Source organism: Rhea pennata, chromosome 22 (assembly GCF_028389875.1).
Source record: "Rhea pennata isolate bPtePen1 chromosome 22, bPtePen1.pri, whole genome shotgun sequence".
Lineage (NCBI taxonomy): Eukaryota > Metazoa > Chordata > Aves > Rheiformes > Rheidae > Rhea > Rhea pennata.
In genome coordinates, this window is record NC_084684.1 from 5,725,492 (window position 1) to 5,743,886 (window position 18,395).

Consider the following 18,395-nt stretch of genomic DNA (forward strand, 5'->3'; position numbering starts at 1 on the left):
GTCTCAAGCTCTACAACCCAAAAGCATGCTAAGGTGGGCTTGCATTTGGACTTCCCCTTCAAAAGAACTCTTTCCTCTGACACTGTGGGAAGGCACTGTGCTTTTTGTAGTGGTGACTGTGCTCTTCCTGTTACTGTTCTTTGGAGGCGGGGAAAAGATTCTATTTTACCCTATCAAATTCTTACAAAAAGCATTAATAAGGAGTCATGCCCTATGACTCCATTAAGAGTGCAGTAGGTAAGGAGCAAAATGTAGCACCACCTGATTTTCAAAGGATCTTGCAAATTTACACACACTTGAAAATGAATGCAAATTACATTTGGGTGTGAAGCTCAGCTCTCTCAGACTAGTTCATTCTGACCTATAGTTCCTAATGAATCTAGAAACTCTCAAGGATTTAACTCTCAGATGCGCAATGTAAAGTAAGCCCATTCACACAGCTTTTCTGATTCTGGTCATTATTTTCAACTTCCTCACACTCTGGATCATGCAACTCTTGAATTGTTTCCCAGCACTGATATAACTCCATATAGATCCCATGAAGCCAAGAGAAATAATATTGTCTTCCCCCAAGTTGCAAGATCAAGCCCTCGTACCAAAACTGAAAGTGACAGTGGGCTGTCTAAAGATGCGTACTGCTCCTCCATCCTCTGCCCCACAAGGATATAGGTAACAAGAGACAGCTGCTCAGCAAAATTTTACATAGGTGCAGACATGTTGTCTGTAATCATGACCTCCTGCTGGGTCTCAACTCCAAAACATCTTGTCTTGTATAAACAAACATGCACACTCCCATCTCTGCTTTAAGTATAAGCTGCTTACTTTTTCTTGTCTTTTCTCTTTCCACTAGAATTTGCTTCCATTCCTGTAGTTTGTGGTCACTTTTATTTGTGCACAGTGAAGATAGTATTTAAAATCCAACCTCATTCTCAACTGAATAGATGAATTCTGATTCAGAGCTAGTTTTTAATGGATTCTTTTCCACACTGTATACGAAGACACATAGGTCAAGGCAAGGGAAAGTCAGATCTGTGAAGAGAGACGAGTGCTTGTGGAAAATGCCATGTCCACAGCACTTGACACTGGCAGTGCTCGATCTTTACTTTTAAATACACCGCCAAGGTAGCCTGGACAAACTTCCCACCCATGCACTCTCTCTCTCTCTCCCTTCAGCATGTTCTACACTTCTTCCTGAAGACTCACTTAAAGATGTCAAAGAGCAGGTCAGTCAATGTACTCTTCGCTTAGTCTTTGGTCTATTCAGGTATCTACCTGTGTTTCTGGCCTGGGCAGGAGACAATCACATGTTTGGTATGCAATAGTCCCTTCTAGTTTTCCAAATGTATGCTGCAAAGCTTCTTGTACTCATAAATGTGCTAAATAAAGCCTTTCTAACAAAAGCTGGTATCCAAACTAGCTGCAAGCAGGCCTCTGCAGTCATGGTCATGTAATGTCCTTAGCAGGCCAATATTTATGTTTTTGAAGCAAAAAATCCTCCTCCTTTGTACTTCTGCCACACAGGAGATCCCCTCTTCTTAGTGCACAGCATTGGTCCTTGCAATTACCACAGCCTGTCCCCTGTACCACTACGCCATAAACCCAGAGACACACTTCATTCTGCAGCCGCTGCTCAACCAACCACAAAGACTGCTGGACACCACAATTCTTGGATGCAGTCTCCCATGTCAGAGTTCATTCCCCCATCTCATCCAAACAGCATAACTGCAATGCTTGTGAAGCACAGGAACAGGAAGAGCTACTCACACTGGTCAGGGTGCTTCCCTCATACCGAAAGCAGAATATATTTAGCAGCCTGCAGAATTTTGCCTCACCCTCTCACAAACTTTGCAGTGTCTTATAATGAGGACAAGTTCTTAGACAAAAGCATTGGACACTGCAACAATATACACTGCAAACAAATCTGTTACGACTGCTTCTGAACTGCACGCATACTCAGGCTAACTCTGAGGGCATTTTTTTTCATCCCTGGCTCGTAAAACAACTAAATAGGTTGTTTCCATACGGAAAACTTGTTCCAAAATCCTTACCATGACCACATTAAGATTCATGCTGTGGCATTTGGGCTACAGTACCATTTGTCAATAGGGTAAGGAAAACCTGGAGTATGCTGTAGGCCCTCCTATAACAATAGAGTTAATTGTAGCAGCAGATATAACTCCAAGGGACAGAGCAACTCACATCTGCACTGATAACAAGTGCTGCTACTGCTCTTATAGGCAAGATACTTGCCAAATTCACCCTTCCACCTTTTCCAACCTCCCCAGTTAAGATTTCTTCTTCTTCCTAGCAGTATCTGCCATGAGGTCAGGTGCTCCTAGTTCCATTAAGAGGTAGTGTCTAGGCTTCCTGCAGCCTAGGAGGCAGGAAAGGGCTTCAAACCCACTGTAGATGGCAACACAGAATCTGTAAGACGTATCACAAATGGTCTCAGGAGTAAGCTTGACAAATCATTCGTTAGGGAGATGTACAGAGAGAAATATAATTCAGGAAGTGTTGGGATCAGCTTTGTGGGTTGCTGAAGGGTTTGAATCTCCCAGAACTTTCCCAGAAAGTTTCTCCAGCTTTGTTACCTATACTTGTACCCTGGGTAGAGTCCCATTGCCAAGGCCATATCCCTAGAATACCTGGCATACCAGCCACTGATAATTAATGCTGCTGAAAAAAAAAAAAAAAAACAGGAAGAACTATTACTGCCAGCAACAGTTAGGACAGGTAATTTTATAACTAACAAAGATTTCATTAGTAAAAGATCTGATCTCTAAGTTAGGCAGCACTCCTGACACCTTACTTTTTTTCATCTTTAGGAGGAGAAGTATAGCCATATCAATAGATTAGACCATGTATACCAGAAGGGACAATGATTCCAGATGAAGGAAATAGCCATTCCTCCAAAGTTCAAAGATGAACATTAGTACTTAAATCTCAAACAGGAACTTTAACTAGACTTTTGGTCAACATCATAAACCCAAAAATAGGGAAGCGACCTCTAAAGGTGCTACACAGAGATAACTAGCAGATGGTACACAAAGGAACCCCAGCCCTAGCAAATCCTGCAGGCACTTAGTTAACATATCTGATAACATGATCAGGATGCTGGTGAACAGGTGCTTATCAGATTTAGAAATTAACCATTTCTTTCCCTCTGACTTTTTTGAATGTTGGTGCTTTCTGAACTGGTCTGTACGTGTTTTCATTCTTGATCAAGCATTACAGTCATGCTCAGATACTGCCAGATGATGGAACATTTACAGTCAGAGCACAAACAATAGTTGTACATGCCAAGTCTAAACCACTAAAGTCAGCAGTGACCTTTCAGAGACAACCTGACTATCTGGCTGCAAAATCTTTGGGGGTTTTCTAAAGCTGATCTTACCTGTCTCTGAGAAAGTGACATTTCATCTGCTGACTCCTTTGTCATTCAGTCTTATAGGTGATATACATCCATGCCTCTAGGTACTATGCTACTGCCTGATACAGATCCGGTAGAGTTTCCAGAATGCTCTGCATCTACGGATAGAACAAAGATCCATTACACTCATCAATAAGCAGTAGCTTCCACCTCTTCATCACCTCTTTGGTGGGTTTACTCATTACAGCTAGTGGTTTAACTATAGCATTTTTGAATTAAACTAGATCTTTTAACAAGTGATCTTCACAGGCTTTACCTTCCTCCAGAAACAGAAGTTTTACCGCCCAAAGAGCTTCTTTCAACCCTTGTGATCGATGTTCAAAATTATAACCCCAAGAGTTGGAAAGGCCACAGGAAGTAATGTGGTCTTCAAGGTTGCCTGAGCACATGCAACATGTAGTGGTTTCTTCTTTACCTGAAAGTGGAAGAGATGGTATGATCTAGACCAGGCAAAGAAATGAATCTAGGGGCTGAGGCAGAAATCCCTCAGGGTCCAGGGTTTCTAGTTTCCATTAAAAAGGAGCAGCCTAACGCTGCTGCCAGTGTCCCTTTGAAGAGAGGCTCCCCAAGTGCTTGTACAGAAGTTGGAACTGAAGGGTGATTAGCATGCCGGACTCTGTTCCTCAGACTTGGATGAGGAGATCTTAATCCTTCATGACTTCCTCAAGGAAATGAAACTCATTTCTGAGTGTGCAGCCTCATTGCTGTGTATCAGGAAGCATGGGAAAGATAGGCTTCTCCTTCCAGCAAAGGAAGGAGACACAGAAGCATGTACAGCAAAAGACCACAAATGTAGCAACTCACCTCCCGCCTTAGCCTCCAGAGGAGCAACAGCCACACCTGCTCATGTCCATGTATAGCTGTAAGTTCAGGGCAGACTGAGGTTGAAACAGTGCACACAGGGGTGGAACAGAAGAGATGTTACAGATCCCCCAGTCCTTTCTCTCTGCTCTGTACTACCATGGTCTGCACATGACACTAGAAAAAATGCTCAAGAATGAGATAAAGAACCAGCGGGTTCTTCCGCCCACAGCTGTGCACAGGTAAGGTGAATTGCATCCTTGTCTTCAAGGCACACATTCCCAAGAGTATCCATAAAGCTGGCTGAGTTCCACTTTGGCTCACCATAATTGTATCCAGCTGTGTCCTGAACATTACACATAATGCCAGGCACCTAACTCTACAAGTTTTCCTTTCTGCTTGGGGCCAATGGAGTTACGATTTTGCTGAACTATCCAAACTACTAATGTTTTGGGAAGGAAGCAAAAAAAAAGTCACTTCTCTAACACATGATTAGTTCCTGCAAGTTTATTGGTTTTACTGACACTGCTTGGACTTAATGTTGTCAATCACAGGCCAAGGAGAATATTTAGTTTCCTGACTCAGATTTTGTGGATTATCCACATAATGAGTGATCAAAGAAGCAAGCCACGCAGTTCTCCTACAAGTAAGAGTATATTCACATGAAGTTTAGACAATTTCCAAATGGCTAATGAAACATGCTAGACTAAGGTGTAAATTGCCATGCAAGCTCTATCTCATAAGCTGTTTTTGTCTCACTGTAGGAAACTCCATTGTTATCCAAAGGATTCACCTGCAGTTATCATAACTTGCCTATGTTCTTGCAATCCAACTTTTAGTCAGTCTAGTTATAGATACTTTCACTATGCCATCACACCTGCATTAAATGTTACTCCCATCCTAGACCTTTCCTGGACAAAGGATTCTACAGCTGCAAAGGAGCTCTGAGCTCTGCAGAAATGGTAGGACTCTATCATTTAGCAGTAGGAGAATCTTGCCTCTGTGATGAGTTTTCCAGGTCCCATCAAGGTCAGAAGTCAGTAGATGCTCTGGACTACAAATCATTGCCTGATACAGAGATAACATATCACACCTATAAGAGACAGTGGTTGCTGGAATGGAGGCCTCTTTGTGGCTAATCCCTTATTTTTCAGTTTAGATAATAAAAAATGATTCTCCCCTATGTCTGGCACAGCCCAGACAGCAAGCTACCTCTTATTTACAGAAACAAATTAAAAAACAAAGTTCCATGTACCTGGACTTTTGTTCAGATCTATGCTATTTTCCACATTGGCATTTGCCAGAATGCTAGCCCAGCTTTACAGCTGGAGGCTGGTCTTTTTGCAAAATCTCTGTCAGGCATTGCTTGCATAGAAGAGCAAGATCAGGGAAAGTCACATTGTTAGCAACATTTGCTCTCACCAGGCTTTCAGTAGACTGATAGCACAAGATTCCCTGTGATTCATCAACGGATTAAAAAAAAACCCTAAAGGACAGCTGCTAATTAACTCTCTTTGTTCGTGACAGGCAGATCCTATCCTACCTAGGCTGACAGGCAAAATCTAAATGTCGAGAAAGAAAATGGAAACACGTTACCTGTGTCCTTGCTCTTAGCCATGAAAACCACAAACTCCTCTGGAGAGGAATACTCCCAGTCATGGAAGTCACTTCTCAGCACATGGACACTCTGTGCCCAGAAAGATGGACATATTTTAGACAAACTCATTTTATAGCCAGCTCTTAGGTATGGCCTACACCACCACGATGCTTGGGTATCTTAACTTCTTTAATGCCATGAGTTTTCCAGCATCCCTAAGGAAAAAAAGTCTGTTCTCCCACTCCCCCACTGGGGTTCTAGGGCACACCAGGTGATATAACTTGCCACACAGGGAACCCTGCGGCACAGCAGCAGTTCTGATAGGCTGCAGAAAGAATAGAGGAATACCCGTTGTCTGCAGCAAGCAGACACCGAGTATAACTCTGTATGGGACACAGTGACATCAATCTCCCTAGAAGGACACCATCTGGATAGCAACAGCTTGCACTGTCCTGTCCAAGAAGTGGGGTAACAAGGCTTAAGGACGACTGACTTATCTGTAACCTGAAACTAGAGGACAAAATTGTTAAATGATTCTTTCAGCTGCTCACCTTTCGACTAGCCTTGAGATTTTGGAGTGATGAGGGCAGCTCATCTGGAAGTTTATGGAGTCTGGGGTGTTTGCAGAGCCTGGTTAATGCCTGCCCTCTTTTGGCACACATGGAGAATTACTACCCCACAAACACCAGGTAAGCCTCAGGTCACAGGAATCAACCAGTATGACAGCAGCAGAGGTGGTCCATGTAAGGCTATGTGTGGTCCCATGGGCAAGTTAAAACCTTATCACTCTGAAACAAGTAGGGTTTTGCAAAGACCCCTGGATCTTTCCTTTGAGCAGCAGTAAGGGCCTGCAGCATGCACTCACCAGAGCTCTGCCTCAGCCAAAGAAATTAGTCTTGTAGTCACTTCTCTGGGCTGCTTGCACAACCTGGCCATCCTGCAAAGGCAACCTCCATGGAGGGAACAGAGGCTGGGTAGCAATGTATCAGTGACATTTCACAGAGGGAAATCAAACCAGACAGATGTAAAAAACCCAACTCCTTGACATTACCAAGCTGTGTATTTCCTCTCCAGCCTGCCACCTGGCACAGCATATATCAGATGTGACCTTTTTGAAGTCTTTCATGGCAAACTTGAGTCACTTTGATGCATTTCTAAGTCACAGGAGGATGTGATGAGGAAGAAAAAAGGCATGAGATAAAGGATCTAGGGTAGCCACAGCAGCAGAAAATTGTCATACATTTGTAGAAAAAAAGACAAAGAAGAGAAGATAAAAAGAACAAACTTACGGCTCATATCTTTTTTAAAAAAATTAGAATAACCACCAAAGCATGATATGCATATGTTACTGTCAAATCTGCACTCTGAATGGAGCTTCCAAGGGCTGGGAGACACAGTTCATTTATATCCTTTTTTTCAAGATCATTCTCAAACAAACATTATCTGTGCTTGTCCTAATTCTCCTGAGCTGAATGCAACAAAGCACTAGGCAGAACCACTTTAAACAAATAGGTCTGTTAAAACTTCAGAAAGCCATATGCAACAGCCTCATATGTAAGAGAGCAAGAAAAAAAATCTTCAGGCAGAAATCAGAAGGAGAGGAGGGGCTGGCAGGGAAGGGAATCCTCCCTGTTTGCTGTAGCAAGTTCATGCCCTAATCTGTCTTTGGAGAGAAGTAATTACAAACAAACAAGGACAACAGCTGGACACAAGGCCTGAAACAAAAGTAATGCATAGCTAGCACAGCTGAAAAGAAGTTAAATAATTCATGAAAAACAGACTGCTTTTCTAGGTAAGAAAAAAAGAATCACAGACATTTTTGTCAACTTTGGATTTTTTTTAAAAAAAAAAAAAAAAAAAAAAAGGAAAGAAAAAGAACAAGCATACGCAAAACTGGCTGCTTACATGACTTACTGAATCAAGGCCCTATGGTGATAGAGATGCATTTAACTTATTAATCACATAGCTGTATGAACCACCCTGAGTGCCAATACAGTTTATTCCAAAAGTAGAGTTTGTACTGGTTTGCAGAATAAAAGAAGGTGAACGTCCTTTCAATGACAACAGACTCTTGTGGCTTAATAAAAAAAAAAAAAAAAAAAAAAAAAAAAAAAAAAAAAAAAAAACTGACACTCCAGCTTACTGTGTTATATTGGAAAAAAATCTAGTATAGCCCTATCTTTATCAGTTTAGATGAAGCAGCAGTAGCAGAAGTTATAAAGCCTATGTCTCTCTTAGCAAGTGCCTCAAAAAGGGAAAATGTCAAAGACTGAGAAACATGAACTTACGTTGTGACACAGGCCCCTACTTTGAAAAAGGAAAGTTTCATTTCTGGTATGCAGAATGAAATGAGTGTGGGTAGCACCAATGTGTTCAAGATTCTCTACCTACTCTTAACACAATTACTTTTTGCCATTTCAGTGAAGATTGTATGGTTTACAGCATGTTGGTTCTATAGTTTTCATTGTGGAATGAGAAATTAGAATAGGCCTTTTGAGAGGAATGACTAGTTCTTAAAATTATTATTCTTTTATTTACAGTAAAATAGCTATGTTAATTTATTTAAACCTACCAATACCCAAATCCCTCAAAGTAAAAAACAAGTTTTAAATGCTTCCTATCCTATTGGCTTGCTTGCGTTATCATGGCTTAATTCTTTTGATAAGATTACAGTTCTGCACAGTGATTCAGTGCAACAATTCTATAGCAGTAGAGTACAGAACAAATTGGCTCACTACCATGCATTAGCAGAACAATTAGCAATCACAGTGCACAAGAGGTATCACAGGCCTCCAGCCACACAACATTCTGGACTATCTTCAGATTCCCAAATGGAGATGAGCAAATGCAACTTTTCCTCAGCTATACTAGCTCTGCTGTGCATTTCCAGACCAGTTCCTTCTTCAGCTAGGGTGAACTTGAGCCCTAGTCCCCAAGAAACTACAAGAGAGGAGGCTGTAGGTAGGCACAGGAACACAATGCACCCAGTCATCTTCCCGTACAGCGAGGTCAGAGAGCAGAAACCAAGCATAAGATTCGTGGAATCAGCCAATAAGCCCACACCACAAAGGAGCTCTGCTGTCACAACAGCACCTGTTGAGTCAACAGCTTATCTGCTCCCATAAGCTGTATTGTCTTTATAGAACCCACAGCCTCAGATAGCTCACAGGTTATCTGCACCTTGCTCAGGAAGTTCTGGGAAAACACAGTGCTAGTTTTATCATCTTCAAAGTGCAGCCTGCAAGCTTAATAAGCAGTTTCTAGGTACTTTCTGGGTGTTCCCTGGATTCCATTTCTCAGATTCATCCACTGTATTCTGCCACTTCATTCATCGCAAGATGACTGCACTTACACCATTGTACACTCTCAAAGACCTCTACATTTGATCTCTGCGTCTTTGAAACGGTTGAGCCTTATCATCTCAGGTCAGAACTGCTACCAGGCCTGATTTACAGAGCAAAGCACTACACAATTTACTGAAGTTACCCAGGAAGGTGAATGCTAAGTAGCACACTAAATTTAAGCCTACTAAGCCAAAGGTTTGACTGTTTGGCCATTCTGCTTTCTGTGAGAATGGCACTTTTATGCAGTAAGAGCAGGGATCTCCCAGAACCATTCTCACAGCTAGTTACTGAGGCCACATCTAAACCCTGCAATGACTTTGGCAGACCTCAGCCAAGACTGCATAGAGAAAGCTCTCACATATACACTTCGTCCCATTTAGCAATAGTGAATTCTCCTGGTTGATAGACTCGGGGAACGGTCAAGGTCCAACCAAGGTCTCAGGCTACCCTTACAGCAGTCATCAGTTGTGTTGGTGTATAGTGAATGTAAGTGAGCTTAATTAGTGAGCAGTAAGGCACTATTCACTGTGCTTGCAAGACAGTATGACAAGATGCCACTCCAGGTCAGGATGAAGAAAGTAGCCTAAAAGGCCAAGAGACTTAAGAAAAAAAAAAAGCCTTAGGATCTTCACTGTGAGGATGTGTAACTGTGGGAATCATTTCTTAAGAGGTTCAAAGACCCCAGTACAGTAACCTAACAAAAAAAGTCAATGTTCATCTTATGTTCTCACTCAACCCTAGTGAATCACGCTGGAATCCTCTTCTTGATTGTTTCCACTCTCCAGTCATACACATCATACAATCATACATACATGGGCATCTAAACCAATGTCAGAATTTATTTGAAAAGGTCACTATTATACTTTGTATATAATACAAATGCTTATATACATCGTATATGCACTTCAATATAGAAAAACACTGTTAAACACACCATATGTATAACATATAACAAAGTGTTTAAAAAACATGTTTCTGGACACCAGTTATATTCTTGTACATGTTTCCTGTTGCACATCTTCATATATGCTTTAGTATTTTGTATAAAAATACATAAATCTTTTGCTGAGTTATCTACCAAGGAGTTATATTTAACGTAAAAAAAAAAAAAATGAATTACAGAATAATTTTTCTTCTTGAACTTTCTATGCTGAGATATTTTAAGTTACATCAAAAGCCATTTGCAATAATGTTTCAGGTACCTTTCATGCACTTCAGGTTTTGAAATTGCTATCTAAATTTGAATGCTCTCTAAAACTACAAACTAATTGACTTGTGAAAATGTTATGAAGTAAAGATGCAGCTTTCATAGAGTATGTAGGCTCACATCCAAGTGTATTTTAAATGCACACAGACCAGACCAAGAATACTTCTTCAGTTTTAAGTGCAGGTTTTCCCTGACAGTATGCAGAAGGTGAACATTCAGATGAATCATGACAGCATAGTTTGGGCATCTACCTCTTGTTAGATGATTTCTGCAGGTCTTCGCTAAAATGCGACCCTCAAAGTTCTAGAGGGTCAGCCCTGTTAAGAGCCCAGCTATTCTTTTATCTAAAGAGAACACCTGGGGAATTACTTTTTTTTTGAATTATTTTTGGAGGACCTTTTCACACCAAAGTTACCATTCACCAGTAGAAAAACTCTAAATCACCAAGTATATGATCCTAAAACTAAGTAAAATGTATAAATGTTTTGTTCAAATCCGGAGCACTGTTTGGATCCAAACTTGCTTGTGGGTTCCCCCTACATCCACAGAATTACTTCTGAGCAAGCAATCAAGTTCCACAGAAGTGGTTTAAGCTAAACTATTTTACTGTGGAGGAGATCAGGTTTGACTTGTCCACCTTTGCTGAGGATGGACACACCAGAGCATTCAGCACAGCAGGATGTTCACCAAGATGAAGCACAGAGCATGTTGTTTGTGCAGACCTTGTGGAAAAAAGTTACATACAACAACTACTAAGGTATACAGTGTGAACAAATTGTACTTTGTCTTTTCTCATTTTAAACTACAGTCTCCACTAATAATGTTCTAATCTGAAATTATTATTCCCTTGGCTTTTTAGTAGTGAATACATAGATTCTCTTTTCCACACACTTCGCATACAAACACTTAGATCTGGAGCTGCCCTGTCATCATGATTAATTCCATTTGTTGGCCAGGCTATAGTGACACTGTTCAGTGTTAACATAACATTTTCTCAATGCCTTAGTTTAGAGAAAGTCAGAAAAGACAGAAGTGGCCCCAATAATCACCTTTCAAACTGGCAACTAAGAATTAGTGGTGTCAGCATTAGAACTGCTAGCAATTCTGTCTTTGCAGGCATAGCCAACATATGCAACTCATCTTGACGGCAAAGAAAAAAGCTGAAAATCTGAAAACACAAAGAAGCTAGCTAGGTTCATTGGTGGTGGTGGTGGGGTGTAATTCTCTGCCTAAAAGGAGGAAAGTTCACTTGGAAATCAGACTGAAATACTAGAGATGGTTGCACCGACAGAAGGGAGACATACCTTCCTTGGCAGTCTAGAATTGTAGGACAAGTAGTAAACTCTGTTATAAAGCAGCTCTTCCCTCTTGCCCATCCCATTCTTCCACCTCCCCAGTGATTAGCTCTTATAGCTTTATAAGCAATTTCTTCAGTCCAAAGACAATTGCTTATCACTATAACAAAGTTGGTTAGAGATGCCCAGAGTGCTGTACCTACCTGGGGCCTGGCAACAGGGATGATGTGCACAGGACCCATCTGAGAGAGAAAGAATCATGTGATTACATCATGAACAGCTACACCTCCCTGGGTTCTGATGCCTAAGGGTTGATCAAGGAAACTCAGAGGAACAGAAGTACAAATAACCAGTTACACACACCCTTATGTATATCCACAGAATACTCTGTCACATTACTTGTTACAATTGACAGGCTCAGAAATGCAGGAAACACTAATGTAACGTGGAGTTAGTTTTTGATGAGACTGGAATCGGAGTCGATTTGTTCTTCCTGGATAGGAAGTCGAAAGCTCTGTCCTGAAAGACAGAATAAGAATACAGAGTAGTTGAGGAAGGGCAAAAGGGAAGCTAGAGACTTTTAGTTGCATGGATGCCTAGGTACATGAATGACTTAAGTCAGTGCTTGTCCTTCCAGTCAATGCTAGGAAACACTATGTGTAAGGAACAGTGAAAACAAATATATATGTTTTACCACTACTCCCTTAATGGAACACGAGCCAGCTGCAGGCTGACTCAAGAGCCAGACTCCCATCTAGTTCTGAATAGAAAGCTCAGCTCTTCTCAGTCAAACCTCTCCTGCATTTGAAGGAGACTAAGGCAGTTCACTTCTAAAGAGTATATTGTAAACTACTTTTGCTCATGTAGAAGATTAGTGGTTTGGGATCCTCTCTATACTGAATTGAGGTTCCTGCTCAAATTTATTACATTAGTTTTGGAGGGGACCAGGGAGAAAGAAGGGAGAAGGAGACAAGAAAAAAGAAAAAAGAAAAACAGAGAAAACAGACTAAAGTCAATGATGTACCAGAATTAATGCCCTCTAATGATTCACTCAAAAGCTGAACAGACAAACAATTTCACATCCATTTCTATTAGCACACACTATAAATTCAGCCTTCCTGCATGGTAATAGAGGAGTCTGTGCTCTACAGTACAAACCTGAGACACTGACATGTCTAGTGCATCAGGATCAAAGAACTGAGTATTTGCCTTAACTGCAGGTGACACTATGCTACCCAAGCAGCAAATTTGATTTTAATGGAAACAATTACCCAAAGCTCAACTAAGGAACCTTAATTGTTCTCTTCTCTGTATGGTCTCTCCCTAAAAAGCAACTCACTCTGATTGTTGTTCGTACAAGGTCTCCTCTCGGTCTCTTTTTTGGCTGCTTGGATAATCAATAGGAGAATGGACATTCCAGATACCATGAGCAGTATCAGACAAATAACAATAAGTGATAAAGGACCTGGAGGAAAAAACAGAGAAAGGATACACCAATAAAGATTCATTGTTCTAGCTGGAGTTTCCAGGACTTTCTGGCTTCAGAATAGGGAGCCTAGAACTCTAGATCTCATGCAGGCAGTCAGCTCAATAGGGAGCACCCCTGAACCACACAGCCTGCAAGTTTCAGCTCCCAAGCAAACCACCAGGAAGTCTGGAACTCTGCTGCTTCTGAGTGCAATTTCATTTCTGATTAGTTTCAAGTGAAAGTTTCTAACCAGCTCTAGTAACCACCAGTAGACTAGACTTGGTCATTCCTCTCCTTACCCCAATTAGTCTCTGTGGGGCTGTTCTTATCTGGGCAAATGATAAGAGGGACTACACTAGGTTTGGATGAGGAGATCATTGCAGTTGACATCTTCTTCCTGCGGTGGGTGGTGAAAAGGTGCAAAGCAGATGTTACACTCCGAGAGGTAGTTGGCTGGGTCAGCTGGCTGCTGCAAACAGCATCCTCCGTTTTCGTCCCCATACGAAGAGTCTTTTTTCCAAGAACACTACAGCTAGAGTTGTAAAATAAATTAGTGTAGTTTTTTTAATAGTTAAATATGGACTTAAGTTACCTGCATTCACAAGTGAATATTGTGACACTTGCTTTATCACTACAAATTCAAACTTGACTTTTTCTGGATTCTGTAAGTATGTGAAGAACAGGTAATTTTCTGATATCAAAGTTATCAGTAGGAAAAAAAGCTGAAGTGATCCAGTTACTTATTTTTTCGTAGTATCTGTGCACACAACAGCCTTGGAGTACAACTGCATTTGGCAAAGAAGCCTTTTGCTTCAAAAACACATCCAGACCTCAAGGAAAGGCTCAGAATACTGTTGTTACCACACGAAATGGGAAAGCAGCAGAAGGCAGAGAGATGCCTCAACTCAGTGTACAGGCTGCTCAGGACTCCTGAGAGTTAATCAGGAACATGATTTCACTGCATCTACTGCTGGTTTATTCTATACACCAGCTTCAAGCACGGCCTGGGCATTTATTGCTATAGAAGTTAATACAAAACATTGCACTGAGTATGTTTGGATCAGTGATACATACTTGGTCCAAGGTTGACAGCTTTCATTCCCCCCTGTAGAATAAAACCCTTCACGACATGGTAAGCATACTGGAAAAAAAAAAAGACAGAATTGTACCTGAGTTAGTAAAATAGTTACATGACAGTTAAACAGCAATTGTACTTATGGCTTATACTAATAGACTAGCTTCTAGAATCAACCCAACAAAATCCACATAGCCTCTAGAAACCATAATCTACAATGGTTCAGGAGTAAGACAATATGCTCAGTGGTCCTTTTTAGTATGCAGCTGGCTAGGTTTTCTGCTTTCTCTACAGGCTAATCATGAAAATTAACAAGGAGAGCATTAACATCTCCGACAGCTCAGAAATCACAGAGCAGCCGTTGTACAACTGCCCTGCTGCTAACGCTTGCTTGGAGATGTAAGTGAAAGAAGAAAACAGTTTCTGCACTATGAAAAGAATAACCATGTTATCTGAAGTGCAGGTGAGAGGCTGGAGAGTCAGCCATTACTAACTTACCACTTCCCAGCGTATGTTTGGCATCTGGCATGTAACCTGCAATACACATGCAAATTCTGTCAGAGGTCTTCTCACATTTCTTCACCTCTATGCTCCCCATCCCTAGGGAAAATAGAACATAGCACACATCAAATTACTTACTGCCTATCCACTGTGTGCAGCAATACTCTGCAGAGCACAAAGTTTAGTAATCTTCAGACACCAGTTTTCAAGCAGCTTAACAATCCCTTTGAAGGCTCTATCAATAGTAGTGACAAGGAGATAAGAAATGCAAAATTATAACCCAGAAAATCTTTGGATTTGAGCCTTCCAGACAAGAGGCATGCACCTGATGATAGCAGCCTTTGAGAAGAAAGCAAAGATGAGACAGCATATGAAGAATGATTTGCTCTCAAATTCATAAGGAAATGACCATTATACAGCTGACTTACTAGTGTCGCAGACTGTACAACTCTTGCAGAAGCTGTGGTTGTGCTCAGTACTAAAGTATTCATCTTGACAGGGGACACAGTCTGTTTCTGCTTTTTCTGTGCAGCGGTTTCTCATTCTTTCACCTAAAAAAAAGATCAAGTAGAAGGAGAAACATTAAGAAGTTCTCTTCATTCCCATACATTAGAATGAAAGAGTATCCTAAGTCACACTTCCATTCAAAACTCTGGCTAAGAATGTTCAGCAGCTTCAGAGCTAGAAGTCCTCAAAATTTTGTCCTACAAAAATCACTATAAATTAAGCAGTTAACAGGCTAGCAGGAGCCTGATAACTTGCTGAGAATTGAGGCAATATCCCAAATGATTTTCCCCAGTGCATTCCAAGTATTACTTCCCTAGATCACCTTTTAAAATGGCCTAGATATCAGGGTTTGCAGCTAAAGAGAGGGACAAAAAAAATGCAGGTTTTACTGTGGTAATAGGTCTGATGCCTCTGATATCTGTGTAATACAGTAGCTTCATGACAGATTTTGCCTTTTGCCATGAAAAAAAAGAAAAAAAATCATGCAACTCAACTCAAAGTAACCCCCCCCCCCCCCCGGAACAGGGTGGGCACAGGTACTAAGAGCAACAGGTACCACACAGATTCACAGGCAATTTATCAGTGAAGCCTTCAGGAACAAATGTTTGCAGTATCTTTCTGCTGGAGATCCCAGCAGATCCTGTTAAGATCTCTGCTGGAAATCTCATTAAGCATGAATAAATGGGGTTGTATTTTGATATGCAACTATGTGGGCACACATGAGTATCAAAGATGTTGCAATCTCAATTTCCAAAATAGTGAGACAGAGCAATATGCGAGGCAGGCATCTGTTACTACTCCAAACATTAAATGGATATCACACATTACATTTAGAACTAAGCTCTGAACACTTCCATCCGCAAATTCTATTTTCCCAACCTATGTGGTATACAGCACTGCTTCACAGAATATCAGTTTTGCAGACTGAGATGACAAGCTTTAAGTGAAGTGATTTGTTCAAATAGAGACAAGTCAAAGGTAGACCTTGGTAAAGGAGTCAAACATGCTCCTTCTGTCTCACTAGCTTCTGTCCATGTGACAAGCACTGCAGGAACTACAGACAGTTTTAATGACCAGAGTTTCACAGTTGCACTCAAATATGCCCTTATTCTCAGAGTCTGCTTTTTTCATTTTCTTGTTCTGTAGTCAAACAAGAAGCACCAACTTTTTCCTTACTCATTTTCTCTGTATTTTAGGTCAGTGTCAAAAGACAAGAGATTTTTAGTGACTAAAATGCAAGTTAATTTGCTTTTCCAACAGCAGCAAATTTGATACCAGCGTCAAAAAAAAAAAAAAAAAAAAAAAAAAAAAAAAAAAAGTTCCTTCAGAGCAAGGAGAAACAAAACACTTCTAGAGATAAAGAATTATTTGTATCCACATACAGTGACTAATTCCGCAGAGTTCAGAAGCGCACAGACTTCAGTAGTTTTGGGAACATGCAATAAACCATGTTAAGTCTTAGATCTCTGATTGAATGAGGATCTATTCCAATCAGCACTTTCAAAAATGCTACTAGTTTCAACTTCTATTGTATCAATTCACACATTCATTTTGTGTAGTAGGCTTAATTATAAAAATAGAAAGTAAAATCTATTTTGAAAGATGCATATAAAAACCTCATACAAGATTAAGTTGAAACTACATTTACAGACATGATCTAATCTCTCACTAGAAGTAAAAATATACCCTTCTTTTCTGTAAGCACTGACTGTACTAAAATTACTTTGTCAACTGCTTGCTCCTTGAACAGTAGTATCAGCTGTTAATTGTGGTTACTCTGCACCATCAAGTCATTTCTATAATGAAATCCCAATTATCAGAAGTACTTGATGTTTGATATTTTGCATTTGCCCCTCAGCACTGCTTTCAGAGATACTCACTGTTTGTTACAGCAGCTGTGAGAAGACAAGAAAAAAAAAAACACACAAGTATATGACCTAAAATACTCAGATTCGTTCAGTTTCTGCAACACACACAAATTTCTCAGTAAGTTAGACTTTGCCAGTCTAGGTCCAAGGATCAAGCAAAAAGCTAAGGTCCTTCACAACTTTTCTAGCGGGAGGGGGAAGCAGCATTTGCTAACAGACCATTGGAAAAAATATTGTACATCAAACACTTATAATTTTTCAATTTTCATTTACTATATGGTGTTATATCTTTGCTGTAAAATACCTAAGTCTTAGTTAGCACAAGCTTCGCTATAAAAGAAAGCTTTTAAATAATCTTTAGCAACAGACTTAATTACCTGACATTTTCTATTATTGTGCAATATTTCCAAGTTGCATTTTCTTAATTAAGTAAACACATAATAACATAAGTCATTTTAACTCATACTCCCACAGTGAAAATGTACCAGTCTAACACATTAAGAAAACTAAGCCACACAAATGAAATCAAATATTAACTCTCTCAAAGAGAGTTCTTAAGTTCCATACATTACAGAAATTATTTCTTCAAACCAGAAGGATGTGAAATGCTCAAATGCTTTTCTATTATGCTTCATTTATCTGTATTGTATTTTCAACTACCAAACTTTTTAACCACCTGTGGGTTATTAACTGATAGATATTATATCTAACAAGCACAATCAATACTCAGTGAACATTACTTACCAGGAGCACAGTCTTTGCAGCATTTTTCACCAAAAGGATATTCATGTTCTTTACATTTCAATCTCAAGCAGTGGGTAATAGTGACAGTCAGTAGCAAGAATAAAACAGTATAAAAGTGTGAGTAAAAACTAGTAACTAACATCTGTCCAACCATAATGGAGCCCTACTATCCCAGCAAAAATCTGACAGTGGCAAAATCTTGGAGGAACTGACTCTAGGCTGCTGGTGACCAGAACGAGTTCATATGTCAGTCGTCATGAAATTTCCAGCATGTGCTCCACCCCTACTTTTTTTTTCTTCCCGCCTCAGAAAGCATGTTTTTTTGCAGTTCACAACTAAAATATTCACAGGCAGAAAGATAACATACTGAATTGTGTTATCAAAAGATTTCCATTCTTAGTCATAAAACAGAGCGCATGTCAGCCTTCGGCTAGGTACATACCTCGCCACTTAGTGCTAAAGCACATGGCTTGAGAACAGGGAGAGAACTAGAAAAGATGATCCTTATTTTGTAACACATGAGAACTGTTACAAACTGGTGCCTTGCATAAAATGAAA

At 40.3% G+C, this 18,395-nt stretch overlaps 1 protein-coding gene across 3 annotated transcripts; it reads right to left on the reverse strand.

Moving 5' to 3' along the window:
• Positions 1 to 10,027: 10,027 nt before the first annotated feature.
• Positions 10,028 to 18,304, reverse strand: TNFRSF4 (TNF receptor superfamily member 4). Of its 3 annotated transcripts, none has more exons than XR_009960560.1 (8): positions 17,838 to 18,304; positions 15,147 to 15,269; positions 14,716 to 14,817; positions 14,217 to 14,283; positions 13,442 to 13,674; positions 13,014 to 13,139; positions 11,878 to 12,193; positions 10,028 to 11,101 (listed from the first exon to the last, which is right to left on the reverse strand). XR_009960560.1 is itself a non-coding variant. In XM_062593427.1 (7 exons), the coding sequence occupies exons 1-7, from the start codon at positions 17,989 to 17,991 to the stop codon at positions 12,126 to 12,128; spliced, it is 873 nt and encodes a 290-aa protein (XP_062449411.1). In that variant the 5' UTR covers positions 17,992 to 18,304; the 3' UTR covers positions 10,028 to 12,125. The 3 variants fall into 3 exon arrangements, 1 of the variants encoding a protein (XP_062449411.1); XR_009960559.1 differs by having other exon boundaries at positions 11,684 to 12,193; XM_062593427.1 differs by having other exon boundaries at positions 10,028 to 12,193.
• Positions 18,305 to 18,395: the final 91 nt, after the last annotated feature.

Coding starts and splice junctions, on each gene's coding strand:
- TNFRSF4 (XM_062593427.1), bottom strand. CDS start 17,991: ATGGTTGGACAGATGTTAGTTACTAGTTTTTACTCACACTTTTATACT. Junction 14,818..15,146: donor TTGTACAGTCTGCGACACTA/GTAAGTCAGCTG, acceptor TATTTTCCCTAG/GGATGGGGAGCATAGAGGTG. Junction 14,284..14,715: donor CAAACATACGCTGGGAAGTG/GTAAGTTAGTAA, acceptor TTTTTTTTCCAG/TATGCTTACCATGTCGTGAA.